The sequence below is a fragment of the Asterias rubens genome, chromosome 7 (assembly GCF_902459465.1).
Source record: "Asterias rubens chromosome 7, eAstRub1.3, whole genome shotgun sequence".
Lineage (NCBI taxonomy): Eukaryota > Metazoa > Echinodermata > Asteroidea > Forcipulatida > Asteriidae > Asterias > Asterias rubens.
The window spans coordinates 12,798,208-12,819,029 of NC_047068.1; the positions used below are offsets into that span (position 1 = coordinate 12,798,208).

General features: G+C 36.4%; 1 protein-coding gene across 1 annotated transcript in view; it reads left to right on the forward strand.

Moving 5' to 3' along the window:
• The first annotated feature begins 133 nt into the window (after window positions 1–133).
• LOC117292498 (E3 ubiquitin-protein ligase RBBP6-like) overlaps window positions 134–20,822 on the forward strand; it is a 33,770-nt gene continuing 13,081 nt past the window's right edge. The window contains exons 1-6 of the mRNA XM_033774564.1: window positions 134–291; window positions 6,151–6,354; window positions 8,313–8,403; window positions 8,906–8,939; window positions 19,684–19,725; window positions 20,548–20,636. Coding sequence (XP_033630455.1) covers window positions 6,189–6,354; window positions 8,313–8,403; window positions 8,906–8,939; window positions 19,684–19,725; window positions 20,548–20,636 — 422 coding nt within the window. The 5' untranslated portion in view covers window positions 134–291; window positions 6,151–6,188. The remainder of the gene's footprint in view (window positions 292–6,150; window positions 6,355–8,312; window positions 8,404–8,905; window positions 8,940–19,683; window positions 19,726–20,547; window positions 20,637–20,822) is intronic.

A 20,822-nucleotide genomic window follows, 5' to 3' on the forward strand; every position in this document is an offset into this window, starting at 1 on the left:
AAAAAACCCAACAATTTAACAAAGGCGTTTAAATCGATAAAAATCAACCCCCTTGAAACAGCAATGGAATGATCCAATTCGCCCTGCGGTTTCAGATCATGAAATCCGTCACTCGATCTATCTGCAGCGAAGTTTCGACGTCTTGCAAAAGCAGATAAAGAGACAACAACTTTTCGCATTTTACTTCAAAAAATATACCTTTTGGAACAAGAAAATGGCTCCAAAAAGGAATGGCTGATATACCACTGGGTTCTACGCTTCAGTAACGTATCAATTATAATTCAATAGTGGGTGAGTAAACTGCAAAATTCAAATTGTTTTGACTTTTCATTCAATAAAAATATGACGCAAGATGGCCCATTTACAACACACAGGGAAATGAAGGCACAAACAAAAACGGAGTCGAGCGAGTCCTATTTTCATGATTCGCATTTTTGTCTGTTTTTTACTTTTGTCTATGATTTTGATGGTTTGTTTGTTTGCTGCGTTAGGCGTGCTGATCACAGAATTTAACACTGAGGATTTTGAATATTTTGCTGTTTTCCCAAATTCTAACTTTTCGAAAAGGCCAAGCAAGGTGAACATAATATTAGGGATGTCAAAACGGGTCACGTGACACGCGTAAATATGGCGAACTTTTTCACGTCCAGTGTCAATGTTTCATCTTCCAAAAATTATTTTAACAAAATGGAGGAGAATAAAATTTTTTTTAACAAAATGAATGTATTAAGACCACTTTGATGTAGTACTTGATTGAATTTGACACTTACTATAATTTTAGTTTTCTAGAATAGGGCAATTTAAATCCGTACTTTGCGCTGAAAACATCGCTTTTCTGCGTCCCGTCGATTTATTAACTTTTTGTTTCCGAGCGTGATGAAGTTTTTCGTTGTGGTTGTAGTCTCACGAAATATGTCCCAATATTGTCATACTTCCCCTTAAAATGAAGCTTAGATGTTTATCTTTTCATATTTAACCCGGGTCAGGGCGATAAACATGATCTTGAATTAATAAAACACCGAACAAATGTAGCGTTTGATTAAACGCAATGAAAGCCTGTCAGCCCGCGATACAGTTGCATACCGTTGGAAAGCCCCATTCGTGATCTAACGAATGACAGCAGTGTCAAAGTTCAAGAACGAGGCAGTTTCCGATGAAAGCGCAATCAACACGAGGGGTTGCTCAAGTTTTATGCACCTATCCGGTACAGAGGTTGTGTATACAGCTAGTTGTCTGGTTTCCACCTCTTATAAAGAGTAACGCATGCAGCACACGGCAAAGCTGTTTACGGGGTGACGTCATTGGGCCGAAACCAGACTATTGTATGCTGCGCAATGGTTTTGCAAAATGGAGACTACAGCGCCGCGTCCCCCGTGTGAGAAGGCCGGTTTATAGTCGGTCGCGCGATGGTCGCGCGACGGAAGACTTGCGCGCAATCCTAAGACTGAGGCCTAAAAACCATGTCTTTTTATGATCGCGCGTCAAGATTTCCGACGCCCGACCATCGGGCTTGAGTCTGCATTGTTGACGTTTCCCAAGGTTAAGATCGGACGTGTGGAAAGTGTCGCAAGTATTGTTTACCAAAATTGAAGAATAACAGCGGGAATTTTAAATTGTTTCTAGAGAAATTTTGGTTGTTTATAGAGTGTATTCATATTATCTTCGAAAAACAAACTTTTGAGTTGATTTTTATACTCTTTCAGTGTCATTAGTGTTCAGTTTTCAGAATTCAGTTCTCATTTTTTTTTTCAATTTTACTAAACTTTAACTGAAACGTCCAGTAGAGTCAGTGCACAACCTAGCTTCTGTATAAAACAATTATCAGTCTGTAAGTTGGAGCAAATTAAACACAGTTCAGTTTTTCTTTGATTTTTAATTAACATTTACTTTTATTAATAAATAACTTTAAGTTTAACACATATTTTCTACAACAACTGCGCTTATTTTGATGAAAATTCTTGAAACAACAATTACACCTAATTTGCATATTTAAAAAAAATAACAAATTTAATTAATTAACAAATTAGTTGGTGGATATTGTTTTTGCATACATATCCTAAAGGTATCTTGCTTTCCTATTCCTGGTCCAAAAATGAAGGTGGTGACATATTTACTTTTTGAGATATTCCTTTTTGAAAACGTGAGTTTATTATAGAACGGGATTCAAATAACCACCAATTATGCATAATTTGCATATTTAAGAAACAAAACAATAAACAGCATAATGGTTTTTTTTGTTTTTTTGTTAAATTATCTGAAATGAATCTCACTTTCCTATTCCTGCTCCAAAAATGAAGGTAGTCAGACATTTACTTTTTGAGATATTCCCTTTTGAAAACACAAGTTTATTCATTGTTTATTTATAAAACCGGGATCAAATTACCCGCAATTAGGCATAATTTGCATATTTAAAAAACAAACAATAAATAAGATAATGGATTGTTATTGTTGTTCTTTATTTTATTTTGAGGCACCTGACTTTTCTATTAGTGCTCCAAAAATGAACATTGTCAGACATTTACTTTTTGAGATAATGTTCCTTTGAAAACATGGGTTTGTTCAATGTTTGTTTGTTTGTTTAAAAAGCAGTGAAAAGTCAATATTCACACCTTTCACTAATCCCTCGGGACTTTAGGTCTTTCTTTAAAACTTGTTAATTTAAATTCCTAGCAATCAAATTGTTTTATTTCTTCTATTCTCATAAAACTTTTTGCAAGGAAGTAATATATTTAGGTTTTGTGCGACTTGAAACCTTAGTTTGTTAATTAGGACCCTGATAACATTGTTATTTGTTTGTTTATTGTTTACGTTAGTTGCTATTAGCAACGGCCTTGTTGAACTTGACCTGTAAATTAATCATAACTTTGGAATCCCTAAACCGATTTTCTTCAAACTACCACCTAACAACTCCTATCACTGTGTTCTTTCATTATAGCCACATTGCAAAGCAAAAAAAAAAACATTATAATTTCAACTGACATCCCTAATAATATTGGACATGATTCTGTGTTCATTTTGTGTACTGATGCAGGAGGTCATAGGTCAATTGTGACGTCAAATAAATTGTAAAGCAGATGCTTTTTCTGTTTCTCTTTTGGGTGTTCTTGCACCACTCATTACTCAAACAATGTTTGAATTTGTTTTAAATAATTATTAATTTGTTTATTTTTTATTTGTTCATTTTTCTTTGTCTCTTTTAATATGTTTGGCCTCTTGTCTTTGTTTTAAATCCTTCAAAAAGTCCAAGTATCTCTAAAAAACTGAAGACTAAACAAACACTTTTTTGTTATTAAATTGTTGGACTTTTTCAGATTAGTTTCTGTATCCTGCCACCACTTTCTCATAAGTTATTAAATAAAATAGTATCTCATTTTACTAAATAAAATGGGATGTCGGACACTTTGTACCTTTGCCACTTTGTACCCTGGACACTTCGTACCTTCGTTGACACTTTGTACCGTAACTAAATTGGTCACTTCGTACCGTGGGCGGGGTACGAAGTGACCATCAGCTGAGTCACTTCGTACCTTCATTAAAATGTGGATTCCTCAATAATTCAATGTTCGTTGAGATAAAAGTTAATAATACTTAATGAATTGTTATTTTTGTTTGAATATGTGAATGTCATTTTTAATGTGAAATTAATATTTTGTATAAGTTAATTAGGCCAAGGACAACATCTTCCGCCAACATTTTTTACAAGTATTTTACAGCCCTGATACTTCGGCTTTTAAGGGGCACGGCAGTTTTGCCTTGACTTTTTGTAAAAATTTAGGGCACCAAGGCAATTTTCAAAAATTTGGAAGGGCATCACGGCAATCATAAAAAGTTGCGAAGGGCACGACGGCAGTTTGAAAAAAAACCTCCGAGAATGCCTGTAAAAAATAGTTCTTCCAATTTTTCCATTTTCTAACTGTTACCCAATGAAAAAAGAAAGCATTCATCTAATTCAACAAAATAAAGAACAACTACTTACAACACACAATAAATAATTTTTGTTCATACATAATCCTACTATTGGTCATGCACGTTGTGTAGTTTTTCGTAGAGACGCTAAAATTCCCACGTAACTGCTCCATTTTGACACGATGTTGACAGAATAAATGCATGTGGTGCGCGACGCCTATACTGTACATGATGGTACATCACATGTACCAAGCATGGGGAAAACACACTATCCCAGCATGCAAAGACACGTCGAGTCTGTTTCTCAAGGCGTTTAGCGTTGGTTCGCGAATTTTACCACTAGAGGGCGTTTAATCTCACGCTATCGCTCTGTTCCGAAACGCCCTCTAGCGTTCGATGTTTCGAGTATTTTTTTGTCGCACGCAAAGAACAACGACTAACGGGCCTGAAATCTGCTGTTGTGCCTAACGTGCGTGAAATTGGGGTCTATTTCGTTGCGTGAAACTAACACAGACAGAGCGGGACTTTTTGGCTTATTTTCGAACTTTGACAACGTTGAATATAATTTGTTTTCGGGAGGAAGGGCACTGCGACAATGATGAGAAAAGGGCACGGCAATCATTGCCGTGAAAAATTGGGTTTTCGAAGGGCATTGCAGCAATCGGTATGGGCAACGACGGCAATTGCCGTCGTTGCCGTCGTGAAGTATCAGGGCTGATTTTAAAGTCAAACAATCACGCAATCGTCAAAATGGCTCCTTGGTCCCAACACAATAGTAACAATTGGTTTGATTTGCTTTTATTTCATAATCATCTGATCACAAAGCACAAAATAATCATAAACGACGATGCAGAAATCCCGAATTAGTACGAAGGTAGGAAGTGTCTCGTGAGAAGGTACGCAGTGTCCAAGGTACGAAGTGTCCAAAGTCACTACAAAGTGTCCAGGGTACGAAGTAGCAAAGGTATGAAGTGTGCTGACACGAATAAAATGAGATATTTCTTTTAAAATAAAAATTAGTGAACAAGTGATGGCAGGATAAAGAATTTGTTTCCAATTGTAAGTTTTGTAATAAAAATATCCAGTGAGAAACCCCTAAGTGAGTAAAAAAAATCCCTACCTCTGGTAGAGTAGGGCTAATTAAAATTTTGGTTGCTTTGAATATATATCAAAACAAATCAAAAGTTTACAACGGAGGCTTTTTTTTTTTAAATTTTTTTAATTTTTTTATTTTTGATGTTATCCTTAGATAAAATTAACAGTTTGAAATCAAAGTGAGACGTAAGCAATTTTGTGAACGAACTTAATTTTTCTCCTCATGGTGTAAATTTGAAAATACTTGTTGTGAATATTTGGACCGGGAAGATCACAAAAATACATAAATATTGAACCATATAATTCCCCAGATTGCAACAGTAGGGCTTTTAAAAAATTAAAACCCCCAACACACCTGTAAGCCACTTTGCCCGTTGTAATTTTGAAGGACACTTAAAAAAAATTAAAAAGACAAAAAGGTTATGGAGGCAACTTTTGGGGTTGAAATTACAAACAAATCCTTGTATATCAGTTGCTTCTCAACAATCACAACTTTGCCACAAATTTGTTCTCATTCAGTGTGCACAAAACATGTTCAGTCTTTGCTATGCAAAAGTGCTGGATGAATTCTCACAGTCTGTTTGCTGCTGCCTTCCCACAAGTAAAGTCTTAGAAAAACATGTATAATGTGCAACGAGTCTGTGTCTAGACTTTATTTAAGCATCCATTTTCTTTTAGATTAGAATCGCAATTTTGTTCTTAGAATTGCAGTCCTTTTATGGTGCAAAAATGGGGAGTAAAAATGGGGGAAATATATAGTTGACCATTGGTTTATTTTGCCTGGTACCCAGGATATATTGAATGCATAGGTAACCAGGCAAAATCAACCAATGGTCGCCTATAGTACCTCACTCGAACTTGCTCAAGGTAAATTCAAGACCATTTTGCAAAAGGGAACTTCCATCGGAAAATTATAAAATCTATAGGGAACTATTGAAGGGGTTCCATTACTAGGGCATTGGATGCCATATTCCAGGCCTGTTGAACTTGTTTCAATTCAGCATACTTAATCCCAACTTCCAAAATGTGGGTCCAGAATGACCCATAGTTTTGAAAACTTCCTAGGAGAACCCCGGTATTTGATAACTGAATGAGATGAGAATTGTATTTAGGAGTAATGCATGGATTTTTTAAATGATTAATTCACAGGGAGAACATCGAGCCTCAGCAGCACGAATTAGTGAAAGATGTCGTCTGTTCACTACAAGTTCAAGAGTAGCATCGAGTATGACACGGTCACGTTTGATGGGCTGAGCATTTCTCTGGCGGATCTCAAGAAGGCTATATGTGCCCAGAAGAAAATAACCAGGGCAGAGTTTGACCTTCAGATCACAAACGCTCAGAATAGAGAAGGTAATTACAGATTTACTTTTATCATGGGAAAAGTCATCTTTCTTTTCTGGCTTTCACACCATTGCAACCAAGCCAGATGGTCAGAGTTTGTTTTGCAAGCTGAGAGAACTTTTGCTGTGAACAATTTTTGAAATGTTTTGCATCACATGTAAGCCTGTGCCCGACTGATCATCAAGTTACACGTTGTTTATACTTTTAGGGCTCTGGATAAAATAAATTCACTTGAAGGTGCAGCAAAACGCTAACCACATTTCTGGCACACAGTACACACAACGCATGACCCTGTGCGACACAAACATGTACATTTTCACTTTACATGCTTGTAGTCTTTACAGTTTTCAAATTTACCATAGCCCTTGCAGATGTGCTAATGACTGATCACATGTTTCAGTCAGTTATGTTTACATTTAAAAGGTCAGATGCTACTTATATTATGTTTACACAACAACTGCTGAATTTCATTTTAAAGACCATACAAAATACCCCCTTCAGCCATCTACATTTAAAGCCATTAATTTTCGGTACAGAACAACAACAAAAAGTTCACAGATTTACAAATAATTTACAGGGTTTACAGAAGGTAATGGTGAAAGACTTCTCTTGAAATATTGTTCCATGAAATGCTTTACTTTTTGAGAAAACATTAAAACAATATAAATTCTCGTTAGCGAGAATTATGGATTTATTTTAAACACAAGAATGGGTTTTCCCGTTATTTTCTCCCGACTCCTATGACCGATTGAACCTAAATTTTCACAGGTTTGTTGTTTTATATGGAAGTTGTGATAAACGAAGTGTGGGACTTGGACAATACTGTTTACCGGAAGTGTATAATGGCTTTAAAAGATCATGTATTAATAAGTACCTTACTATATTCCTAGGTTTTTACACTCATCTTGTGTTTGAGGAAAAAAAGAAAATTGCGGCGAAAAATTGCCCCGCAATATAAGGGCTTCCCCAACACGAGCACTTTTCACCGATGGTGGCAGCAAACATATTGGCAAAAATAGTGTTGACACTGGACGTGTGGTTTCTTCGGGTTTCTTCAGGTTCATTCGCTGCCGCCTGCACACGACCCGCTAGTGTACAGCAATGGTCTGGTTGCGGACTCACGCTGGCAAAGCTTCTCGTTGTACGTGTAGTCTGGTTTCATACACACAGCTGTATTGTCCCGCCAGTGTTCAAGATCTTCGACATTTATTATCATTTGTCTTCGGGCCCGCAGGTTCATCGTTGTCGGCTAATTCTTGCTCAAACTGATAGGGTTCCAACCCCCAAATTTCCTCAGATTCCACCTCAGAGTCATCTTCATCGAATGGAGATGATTAACAGTACAACTGTTCACAGCTTGCATTTAATACTTCTTCATTATCAAGTTTGCTTTCAGACGTTGTTGGCTTTATTTTTTACTGTGGCTGTGTGTTGATGTTGTGTGTGTGCATGGTGTGTGGTGCGTGATCGTCACATGTACACCATGTACTACAAGGCTTATCCGCGGCGCAGTAAACAGTTGTTTGGTTATCTACCACGTCCAGTGACATCACCTTTCCAGCCTTTCTCAAAATGCACCCGATGGCTTTTGTTTGAGTTTCGGCTGCGCGCAAGAAGACCCGAAGCACTTTTTCATAATTTTTTTTTCGGGAACATAAAAATTATTACATGACTAAATTTGGGTTATTTCTACTAATTAATATACATTGTTTAAAATGGTGAAAGTTTTTGGTACCATTTTGTATGGTCTTTAAGAATTTTTAAGGTGCAGCTTCTTAAAACAAAAAATATCTGTATTTGCTCGGCAAACTTTTTCTTGGATTAAACCAACTTTTACGCTAGAAGTATTTTTAAAAACTTTCCACTGACACCTTGTTGATTTCAAAGAATCCTCATTTCTGAGTTATAATTTTGAAATTGAAAAACACTTCATGATTTTCCAATGTGTTCTTTTTTTCCAATTACAGAGTATATCAGTAATGATGACTTGATCCCAAAGAATGCCTCAGTAGTGGTAGTGCGAGTGCCCATCGGTGGACTACGGGCCAACATCACAGCGTAAGTTACAATATTTTCTTTCAACTTTTCTCCATTTCTGCTTAGAAATAAAAAACAAATTTTGCATCTCTTGTTTTTTGAGTAAGCAATGCTCTCATTACTTACAAAAAGATGAGAACTTCAGTCTTTAAAACTTTTGAAGTCATAAAAACATTAGCAAAAAGGCGCACTTATTTGAGTTAACCAATTTTATCAAAGCTGGAACGTATTTGAGCAATAAAGTTATCAATGAAGAACTTGCATGGGGACTAACTAGGCATAGACTGAATAGACCCCTTACATAACTTGAAATGCTACAGAGAGGCTGAATCGCTATCATCCAATGATTTGCCTCCTCTGACCTCATTGAGGGCAATTTTTGTGAGTGTGCCGTCATATGCAAAGGGGTAAATTACAAGACAGCGTTGTAGGATGGGGGTTGCCACTGCCTAGTTTTGGATGATGATGTCTTTCAAATATCTCTGAATAAAATTCTAAATAAATGTTTGTGTTTTCTTGGCAGGGAGCCTACGAGGACCGACGGCCAGCAGAAACCAGTACGTATTAGTCGTGATGACGCTCACTTTCCCTTCTCATTGTCTAAGTGTTATTATGTTGCCCCCAAGAAAACAAGTAGGTATCCGTTGCAATATCTCACATAAAGGTAGGCCCGCTCTGTAACATATTCACTTTACTATAATCTTACTTTTCCCAGACCCCCTACCCCAAACATAAATATATATATAAATAAATAAATTTATTAAAATTGCTTTATTATTTTTTTGCCAAAAGACTGCTTGGAGTCGTACAGTGAAACTGAATTTGTTTCTGATTGTACTAATATTTATTTCAAATGGTGTTTTCTTTTTTTACGCCAAATTTTCTCCTGTATACATACCATTGTTTTACAACATGATTATTAGAGAAGTGTTTCTGTTGCTATTTTTTGTACAATTTTAGATTGAAGAAAGGATTTGTTTGGGTTTTTTTGTTTTGGTACTGTGTTTTTTATACGCCTTCTGACATTGCTTAATGTGGCATTGTGTGCACAATTGGCTAAAACAGTCGTGGTATGTAACAACTGAGGATATTTAAGTCTGTTTTTTTTTAGTAATTTTATAAATTACTTAAGACTTGACAGCCTGTGTAACAAACTTTGTGTCAGTTTGACACCATGAGTAGTAGCTCATATTGAGCTTTAAAAAGAAGTATTTGAAAAATACTTAATTTAAATACATTTGTACAAAACTGTTGTCAAGTTGTTATTGCTATGCAATGTTGTTGACACAGATTTTTAAGAAATTAATATATATTAATGGCAAGTTTTATATTTAAATTCGTGAATAGTTCGTATTTTATGATAATCATACAGTACATTTTTACATGGTTTCTCAATCGTAATCTTTTTCTGGTAAAATACATCAAAACTGGTGGTAAGGGCAAATGTGAAAAACATGCTTGGAACTGTTATGATCGCAGTAAGCTACAATATAAAGCCCAAGTTGCAAACACTTGATTTTTGGTGTATTTTGATTTATTACATATAATGACCCACCTTGGTCTGCACAAAAGTAATACAATAAGTAATGAAACTGGCTTTGAAATCTCATTGACCGAAAAAAACTTTTGATGTTCTTTCACATTTTGAAAGTTTTTTATTTATATATTTTGGTAAATAATGAGTTACATATACTCACTCCTCTTCTGCATTATTGTAACAAACGTCAAGTTTTTTATGATGACAATGTCCATGAACGAATTGCATTTAGAAGTGCTCTCATTCTGATTAAGCATGATACAAACTTGGAGAGTTTATTTTTATTTACTTTGGTGGTGGGATAAGTGGTGGTGGACATCCATTATTTGTTGCACGTGGAACAAAATATAGTTCTGAATAACAATATTTTACAATTTATGCAGATGTAATGGTTAGTTTATGATGGTCATTGTTGATATGCACTTGATTTAAATAAAACAAAATTTTTTTTAACAATTGCTCACTAATTCTTGTTAAAAATACACACAAGTTCACATTTCTGCTTTATTTCCCTATTTCCTGACCTGAGTTGCATAGTTGCAGATGAATATGTCCTGTTCTTTTTATACAATAATTAATATGGCCTTGTTCAATGCATCGTGAGTTTTTTAGTTCAGTCATGTGAACAATAAAAGTATAAGCAGTACATTATTTTGTTTCCAATTGTTTGTCAACATTTTAGGGGTTTTTTTTATGGGGAAAGATTTGTTTGATTCTTTAGAAACTGATAGGTTTTTCGGACTAAAGTTTGTTATTTAAAAGATTTGCTTTAAAGTTAAGACAAGGTGCTACATTGTTACTTCATTGGATGTTAAGAATGCTTGAAAATAAATACGACATGTAGTTAAGGCTGCATGTATTTATCGGTGTTGACTTGCATGCTCATTAAATGGAGACGACCACTGCGTGTGAACCGGAATGTACCATCATACTAGTTACATCACACTCGGACGGAATCCTGCAATTGTTTTACTTGAATCGCGAGAATCTAAATCTTGATCGATGGAATTGCTCTGTTCTGAATACGAGGTGTGCATTTTTGTCACCAATGAACAATTTTGAACTCTGTGGCTTCTTCAAAACATCATCATTTGATATGGATGGATGGATGCAGATATCATCATAATCGGCAGATTTCTTCATAATTGCGTTCCACGAAGCTATACACGTACGTTCGGCCAAGGTATATATTTAATAGTCATGTTATTTTATTGTTGGCCCATTTCTTTTGCACAGAACCTTGAAATGTTTTATCTCAAACAATTGCATTTGACTTTATATTTAGCTAAAATTTTGTGTCAAGAGTTATGCATTGCGTGCACACACACATGCACGTTCCCATTGTTTGACATTGAATATTACGGGTCTTTACACCAGACGAAATAACATGTCATAGTCTTTACTTTCATACTTTGTAGGCACAATTGTATGCTGTATAACAGATTCCAGCCACAAATAGTCTATTTTATAATTTATTTTGGGTGGTAACTTATCTCTGCTAAAGCCCTTTTCACACTACTGAAGTTAAATTCCTCGGGAAATTTTCTACCATGTTTACTTCACATTAAATGTAATTCACGTATGGCCAATGGGGGAAATGAACACTTGGAATGCTACCACAGAGTTATCTTGCGTAACTCTACTGCCAAGCAGAGCTACAACGCCGGCCATATCCCAGCCCCTGATCAATGTTGGCTCGCATCGCATGGCCTGTGCTCCAGCTGGGTTTAACAACATCAAATAGACCACCATATTTGATGAACTGTGCATGCGTGAAGAGCTACCATTGGCTTAGAGTCACACGCTTGTTAATACATCAAAGATGGCGGTCGATGACGCGTATTCCCCGTATCTATAGACCCCTTGCAATACGCGCAGCGCACTCGCATGTGCCTATCCTGTATACAAACATGCACAAAAGACAGTTGACACCCAAAATTATGCGCATTGTTCAGAGTTGCATTCTGTGTTGTGTAATTAATCAATAGCTCCCCCTTGCATAACGCGAAACGATACAAGTCACGTGCAGGTTTTTACGCACAGAGAACAGCTATTGTCCAATGATCTGCCTCCTTTTTGAGAGTGACGTCATATGCAATGGGTCTACACTGTATGGGGGAGGGTATGTCTATTGCTGCATGGCCCAGGGACTGTAGCTGTTTCCTTGAAAATGGCTATTTTCGGCAACCTACCAGGGTAGCAATTCAAATGTGAAAAGGTCGTCTGAGTTTCCCAGGGTATTTGTGGAGTGTGAAAGTGGCTGTAGAAAGGTATTCTGTGCTAGATGGTTTTAAGAAATGTGGCTATGTAGTAATAATATGTATGCTTTCTGGCCTTTTAGTGTTGAACAACATGGACCTTTAGAAGCAACTAGAAATACTAAAATGTGACCTGCTCTGTGAAAATGAGTCAGATGTTGACAAATTGAGTTATATGCATGACTGGAAAGAACACACCAGCATTTATTTGGTATATATCTAAGCTTTGGGGTGTATCGCGTTGCTGAGTTACTCCCATTTGAAATTAGCCAGTATAACATTTTTTGTTGAAAACGAATTACAAGTAAAGTGATGTTTTAAACTACCATTTGATCGGCGCTAAAATAATACAATGCCTGGCAACAACATAATAAACCTCAACATTTTTAAGGGTACCATTGTGGGTCTCGTGTCCTGTGGGGTTTCGGCTGCCTCGCTCCGCACTTGCGTTGTGCCTTCGAAAATTTTCCTCTTTTGTCCATTACTCAATAATGCACTGGGTGACATCTGACTCATTTTCACAGAGTGGGTCACAAATAGTAAATTTGCAGGTAAACCATGTATAATGTCTCTTTTGAGGGGAGTGTTGGTTCTGAAAAGAGCCGGTGTGGTCCCAAGAACCAACAATCCCTCAAAAGAGATATTATATTTTTATGGTTGTACCCGCAAGTTTACTATTTAGTATTTCTGGTTTCTTATTCTTCACTCCATGCAAAGCTTCAAATTCCATTCAACATGGACCCAGGTTGTTATTACCATTGATGTCATTTATTTCGCAGTAAGTAGTTTAGAGACTACTCTTGTCTAGTATGAAGCTGTTAATGTAAAGTTAATTAACTTACATGTAGACTGGACCTATTGCAGGCCTGATACTTCTTAGAGGCAACACAGTCAATGCGTTGGTGCTCTGAAATGCTCCAGTATAAATTTTAGAGGCAGTGGACACTATTGGTAATTGTCAAAGACAAGTCTTCTCACTTGGTGTATCTCAACATATGCATGAAATAACCAACCTGTGAAAATTTGAGCTCAATTGGTCGTCGAAGTTGCGTGATGATAATGAAAGAAAAAACACCCTTGTCACACGAAGTTGTGTGCTTTCAGATGCTTGGTTTCGAGACCTCAATTTCTAAACTTGAGGTCGCGAAATCAAATTCGTGGAAAATTACTTCTTTGTCGAAAACTTCGTCACTTTAGAGGGAGCAGTTTCGTCACAATGTTTTGTACCACCAACAGCTCCCCATTTTCTTGTTACCATGTAAGGTTTGATGCTAACAATTATTTTGAGTAATTACCAATAGTGTCCACTGCCTTTAAGGGGTGCCATTTACAAAATTGCCTATAAGCATGGAGTATCATGCTTGTATTGTAAATCAAAACATTGTTATTAATGACTTATTATGAATCTTGCGTATTTGTCTTGCCTTTGTACATCCCAAATGCAATAACATTTTTTTGAGTGATAATGCCCTCTTGTGATAAAATTATGGGTCAAACATGCACGGTTGACGACTTTTGTTGAGTTCATAAAAATATTCTACATGTACTATAGTGACACTTTGATAATACATAAAATGGATGGAAACATGTACTACCTTTGCACTGAAAGAGTTAAAATAGCACTTGTTGCCCCAAAATATGTAATGTGTGTGTTTATTGACCACTGAAATCCATGGTTTTCAGTCCGCATCTTGTTAATATGGTAGCAATTGGTCTTGAAGGTTTGACAAGGTTAAGATCGCTTGAATAAGGATATCAAATTTCACTTCAATTTGTTTAATCAGGATGAATTGAACAATTTATTTTGTGTTGTTTTGTTTGTTTGGTTTTGTTTTTAATTTCATCGATTTAACTTTAACTAAGGACAAAGTTAATGTACATGTACTCAAACGTGTTCTGTTTTTTGTGATCCACAAAATTATTGAGTCAATATGACTTTTCCAAAAACAATTTAATCAAGGGAAGGTTTATCCTTGGTGATTGCTTGTTTAAAGTAAACGTGTTTAAATCTGTGGGCTGCATGTCCTATGTCCATTTTACTTGAATCTTCTCATGTCTTTTTTTTACTCATTTGTTAATTATTATTTGAATTGTATACACCCCATGGTAACTAAACTGTTATCAGTTTTTTGAATCCTCTGAAATAATCTAGAGTTCTGTTATTCATTTTTACATACATAACTGCTGGAGTTAATGAAACTCTGAAATTTGAATGTGATGGATTTGGAAGTTCTTAAGCAAATACAGAAATGACTTTGTTGCAGGGAGGCTGTTATAAACACTCTTATTATTGTCCTGCACTTTTCTGGTTTTACAAAGAGCAATATAAATTCCTGGGTTTAATTTATTCACTATCTCAGTTCTGTGAAGTTTACTTTTAAAATATGTATGTAAGGAAGTCGTACTTAATATGGTGTAATTCTTGCATCAAAGATAAAGATCAATGTGATAACAGTTTTTGCACTGTGTCGATTTGAGTTAAGCAAGTCTGTTGTCATTGATTGTTTTATATATTATACAAGATTGAGATATTTACAACTTCTAGCCCTTACACCAACGTCACATCCGGCTACAGTCTTTAGACATGCTTGCCATTGTGGGAATCAGCTCGTAATTTGGAAACGGCATAATGCCTGAAATGCGCACTATGCTGTATATGCAAACTATCCTGTAAAAGGCACAGGGACTTCCAAGATGACTCCCAAAATGGCGCAACTAAGGTTGTTGTGATGATGACGTCGGGTGACTTGGGTCAATAGACGCATACAAAATACTTACTCATAACCACTTTCAGTTCTACTTGTCACTACTTTGCTGGCTTTGTTGTGCACAAACAACAAAACATATGTTTTGTTTTTAAGTTTTTGATTCATTTTATTGATGTAGAAGATCTTACTTGATTATTGTGAGTATTTGTAATGAAAGTTTGAAAAATGAGAAATAAATTGCAGGAGGAAAGTACTGGATTCTCCTGAATATATTGTGCATTTTTTTGGTGATCCTCTTTTACCGATGTACAGAAGATGGTGTTTTTTTGCCCTGACCTTCAGAAAGAAAAATTGTTCAGAAAGAAAAGTCTTTTTGAACTACTCTTGGGTTAAGTTTTTCAATTTTTAATCCACAAACTCAGGTAATGACAATTGGGACATGAAACTAAAGATTGAATCATTTTTCTTTGGGGCAGCAAGATTTAACTGTCGATATGATCCTTGTTACATGTACCTGTGCATGTAACATTCCTTTCGAGACAGCATTTTTTTTTTTTAACTCCCAAAATAATTTTTATTTTTAAAACGCACTGGAATTTATTGTTCTCGATTGAGGAGATATTAGATGCGTACATGTATACTGCGAATCGCAAAACCCTGGCCATAAGCTGCTGCTGTTTTGGTATAATTGAAACTCTGCCTTATCTTCCCTTGTGCCAAATACAGTGATAAACAATGGTGGCAGCCTATCTATTTCTCCCAATGCTTGTTTGTATATAGAAATTACAGCAGCTGGAATAGGGATTGCACAATAACCCCTAGAAAAGGGAGATTTTATGCATGTTCCAGTACCCTTTGTCCCTATTTATATTGGGAAAACTAATGTTAAAAGCTGAGTGTATGCACTGTGCCTGCTACACAAAGGAATATCGTTCCAGAATTCGGAGTGTAGACAAAAGACGTTTTACCTGACCTGAATAGTTGTGCTGCATACTAGTCCTATGGTCACAAGTGGTGAAGTCAGTTGCTAGAACAGGTACTTTTGGCCACAAATCTTTGACCAGGTACCTCTTAGCTGCCTTAGATGCAAGTTTCTTATCCTGCAACACTATTGACCTAAAATTGCCAGGCTATTGTCTGAATCTATCCTTGATCACATTCAAACCAAATGCAATTCTGATTACTACCACAAATACGATTACATATGTCAGTACATGTACACGTACTAATGATTCAAAAGAAGTTCCCTTAATTCCTTGTTCTTCCCTTCTAACATCTGGAATCCCTGAACCCATCCCTTTATTGTCAACCCATATTTCTGCTATCTACTTTATTTTTTACTGTCAATCAAGATGACACTTGCAAGGCCAAATGATTATTGATCATAATCATACGGCTTTCGCATAACTGACACTTAAAGTATAGTGAGATGGCTTAATGGATCATGGCACACCAACCTCATTCCAAGGGGTGATCGATCTCACCGCGCCATTTTTCCAAACATGACTTGCTTGCTCATAATCCCTGGAAGTCATTGAATGAAATGTGCTAGAATTTGCTCACACCTGTGGCCGATCAACTCTACGCGCACGCTAGAATTGGAATTGGTCAAAGTACTTGCATTTTAACATGCGCGTCATACAAGCGCTCAAACGTTTTTAGCAAGGGTGCACGCAAGCAGTCACCCTTGTTGAGAGCCAATCAGTGTTGATTCACAGTACATTAGTGTTGATTCACAGTGCATCCGTACCAGGGCTTAGTGCAGAGAGGCGTCGATATGGCACGCTGCCCATGGTAGCAAGGCTGGGAAGTACATGTATTGTTCTGAAATATGCATTGCTTATCGTTAATTGTGCCTGTTGATGAAATATGGAGCTTGCAAACTATCGACTTGATAGGTTAAAGTATCCTGATGTGTGATGGTTTGATTGTGTTTTGGTGGTTGTTCAATGTTGGATTCTGACGTCAAATGAGTGCATGGTTGTGGAGAGCAATTCAGCCGGCCTTTTCTTGTTGATTCTGGATTTGTACTGCACCTTGAAGCATGAAACTTGTTACAAGATTTCTTGATGGATAAGATATTTTGTGTTTTAGGCAACCTTGTCGGTGACGACCTGCATTGCCATCAAGATTGACTCTGGCAAACAATGTCTGTTGAATTTGAGGGCAGTACCTTGGTGCAGATGGATGAGGGCAGGAGATCTGTGAATTTCTATGGCTTGGAATTTGGACCACAGTGGCTTGAGAGATGAACTCAGTATTGGACTTCGAAATAGGCTTTTTTCATGGGTGCAAAATTCATACCTGGAACAAACTTTTTCGTGTCTTGAACCAATTTGAGCCTTATGGTTTGTAGATCTCTTATTTGAAGCCTAACATGAGGTTCGGTCGAAGGAACGAAGCACCTCAGGCCTAGTGTCATGTCTAAGGACAGAAGTGCCGCAGCCAAGAACACAAAAAGCCCCCGACGAAGAAAAAACAAAGTTTATGAGCATGAAATTTTCCTGAGCAGACGTGTCAGACAACGTATGGAAGAGCAGGAACATGAGAGTGTGGATCGATTCACGCAAACATTGTTCAGAAATTTGTTGTACTTCAGAACCTATTGTGAGACCATTAAAATTTGATAATGTGTGTAGAAAGTTCTTTATCATTTTTATCAAAATTTAATTTGTGATGAAATTTAGTTTGAGTTTGAGGTTATCCTTACTCTGCTTTTTGAGGGAATTTTTTATTTTATTTTTTTATAAAGTTTAAAACATTGATTAGCCTATCTGAATGGCCCATATTAAGTCATTTAGTTTTGAAAAACGATTTCAGCAATTTGTACTCAGATAAACTTACGAGCATCTCAATTCAGGTGTATTTTTAAACTTGCTGGAAAACGTGTCGGGTATCTTAAACTAGATCTTTCAGCAGATAGTGCAAAATGCCAGCTACATGTAGCTAACCAATAACCCAGCTGTGTTCATTCAAGTTAAAGGAACACGTTGCCTTGGATCGGGCGAGTTGGTCTTTGAAAAGCGTTTGTAACCATTTGTTGTAAAATGCATATGGTTAGAAAGATGTTGTAAAAGTAGAATACAATGATCCACGCAGACATGCTCGAAATTGCACGGTTTTCCTGTTACCTCGTCGACTAACACGGTCGGCCATTTATGGGAGTCAAATTTTTTACTCCCATAAATGGCCGACCGTGTTAGTTCGCAAAGTAAAAGGAAAACCGTGCAATTTCGATGCAATTTTTTGTAGATCATTGTATTTTATAACAAACGTTTGCAAACGCTTTTTATAGACCAAATCGTCCGATCCAAGGCAACGCGTTCCTTTAAATGAGACATTCAGTAGTTTAAACAAGTAATAATACATTAGACAGGATTCACATTCTATGTACATGTATTGCGAGACAGTTTTCAAAATAGCTAAATACTTAACGCTAAAAAATCTCTGATTTTATAAAAAGATGTAGTTCGGGTTGCGGTAAAACCAGAAAACAATGACTGCAAATAGAGTTAAGGTTCTACAAACCAAAAGTTTGTGGTGTAAAAATTTAACACCTCAAAGTGTCCATAGGCAAAAGGAAGAAAAATTGTATGGACTCTATACTCTATGGACAATAATCGTAAACTACTGCAAAAAATTCATCCATAACCATGTTTATGTTTTTTTTACCATATGAATGTAATACCTATGTAAGCTCCTTTTGATAAAACAAAGAAGTCTTAACTTTTAAGATTATTTACAGGTAGCTTGTAAGTGGAGCAGTCGGCCGCAGAATTCAGCCGAGTACACATTAACAAGACAGTGTAGAGATTGCCATATATTCACCTCACTGCTCAAGAGTTGCAAGATGCCACTGTATTGTATTTCTTAAGACATTTGAACACAGATACAATTTGTCATTAGGTTTTGGGGTAGCAAATGCCACCAGTTAAAGCCAATGCGCTACATTTAGTTTCCTCAATATGGTCGCAGATTGCACATTTTATTTTATCTGTCTTTTTTTCACAGTTGAATAATCAAACGGTTTCACATTCTTGACACTTCAAGTTTTCTTGTACAACTCGTACAAGGTGCTGTATAAATGGGTCTCATAATTCAAACATAGCTCTGCGTAATTGTCATAAAATAATGAGCGCTTTGAGATGCCTGTCGGGTGTCACAAAGCTACCTTTGTACCTATCATTGTTATGAAAACACCCAAAGCTAAATTTGTTTCAACCCAGTATCATTTCATTGATTTCTACATCAAATTCCTCTTCCCAATGTTGAAATAAGTGCGATGCCTTTTTTTTAAAGAGACAAGATAGTCCACTTTACATCACTGAGTATTTCCATCAGTCATGAAACCAATAGACTTCTACTGATGACGTCACAGTTTGTTAATCACTTTTCAGAAAAAAAGGGAAACCATTGTTATTCTGAACATTCGTTGGAAATGCAGTACCCGGTATCAGCACTTGAAGCACATAATGTAACGTTAGTAGTAGAAAGATGGCACATGACGTCATTGAATACGCTTTGCGCACAACTCTCAGTCAATGATAGCATTTCACGTGTGCGCCATTCACCAAAGATAACAGCCAATGCAAGCGGTCCATTGAAAAAGACCAGTATCCACACTTTAGAGTAAACCAGAACAAACTTTTTTTCTTTTCTCATTTTCTTTTGTCTTATTTACTTGTAATAATCTTACCTGAAACCAATTTGAAATAAAATAATTCCCCCATTGTTTTTCTGGTGTGTTTTATCTTTGCAAAACCATGTATCTCTCTCAATTTGAACTCACTTTGTGCAGGGTGAAGATGCTACTAGATTGACGGTTGACCAACTCAAGAAGGTAGATATGATTTTTATAGAATTTATTTTCAATTTATTGACACCAAGTTTTATTTTCTCCTGAGCATGTTGGCAATACTTTGAACTTAATGTTTTCCGTGTTGAAAATTATTAAGCTAAAAAAAAAACAAAGCTTGGAGTTGATGTTCCTTTCATCTCCAAACTGATCCTTGTGAACACAATATTTTGATGACCCACTATTTTATCGCTTGCCATGCTGGAGTATTTGCACACTCACATAACATAACTAAAACTGCGCAATCATGTACTCTGAAACGCAATGCTAGATGGCACTATGTGTTCATTTCCTACATAATGCGTAACGTTCCAGCATGGCAGACCTCCTGCATTGCCATAGAAATGTAACATCAGTGAGTAGGGTCTATTGACCCCTAGCATTGTGTAACAAGCCTACGAACAATGCACATCCACTGTTTGCAATCTCTTGTGTGACAATTCCTTTGTGTGTGTTTTGACTCACAAAATGGCGGACAGGATAGGGTTTGTAAAGGCTTGGGCCCAATTTCATCAAGCCTGTATAAAGCACAAAATAGGCTTAACACAGAAAATAAATGCTTAACAGAAACAGGTTAATATCCAAAATTACATGAAGTTTACATTGTTGTGACAGGTGCCCCACTCATTTTTGCTTAGCGAAGAAATTTGTCAAGCAATATTTTCTGCTTATCAGCTTTATGACATTGGGTTATTAAGTGAAAAATGCTTATAAGCAATTTTATGAAATCCATACAAACTGCACTATATGTAAATGTAATGTGATGACTAAAGTAAGAGACTTCAAATGATTTGTTTTACTCACCAGACTCATGATATTGCCAATGCTAACGCTTCTGAAGCTGACAAAATCCAGGCTGCTCTGTACCAGTCTTATCATGACTACGACCCTTCAAAGTAAGTAGGAGACAGGGAACAAGACTTTGGCGATAATATTCAATATTAATTTTCTTAAACCCCGATACAAATTTAACATCAATTAAAAATATTCTACCAATACTGTAGCTAGTCAAAATTCATGGGGAGTAAGCTTTGGAGTTAGAATGGATTTTGATAATGCAACCAATGCTGGTCCTGATATTT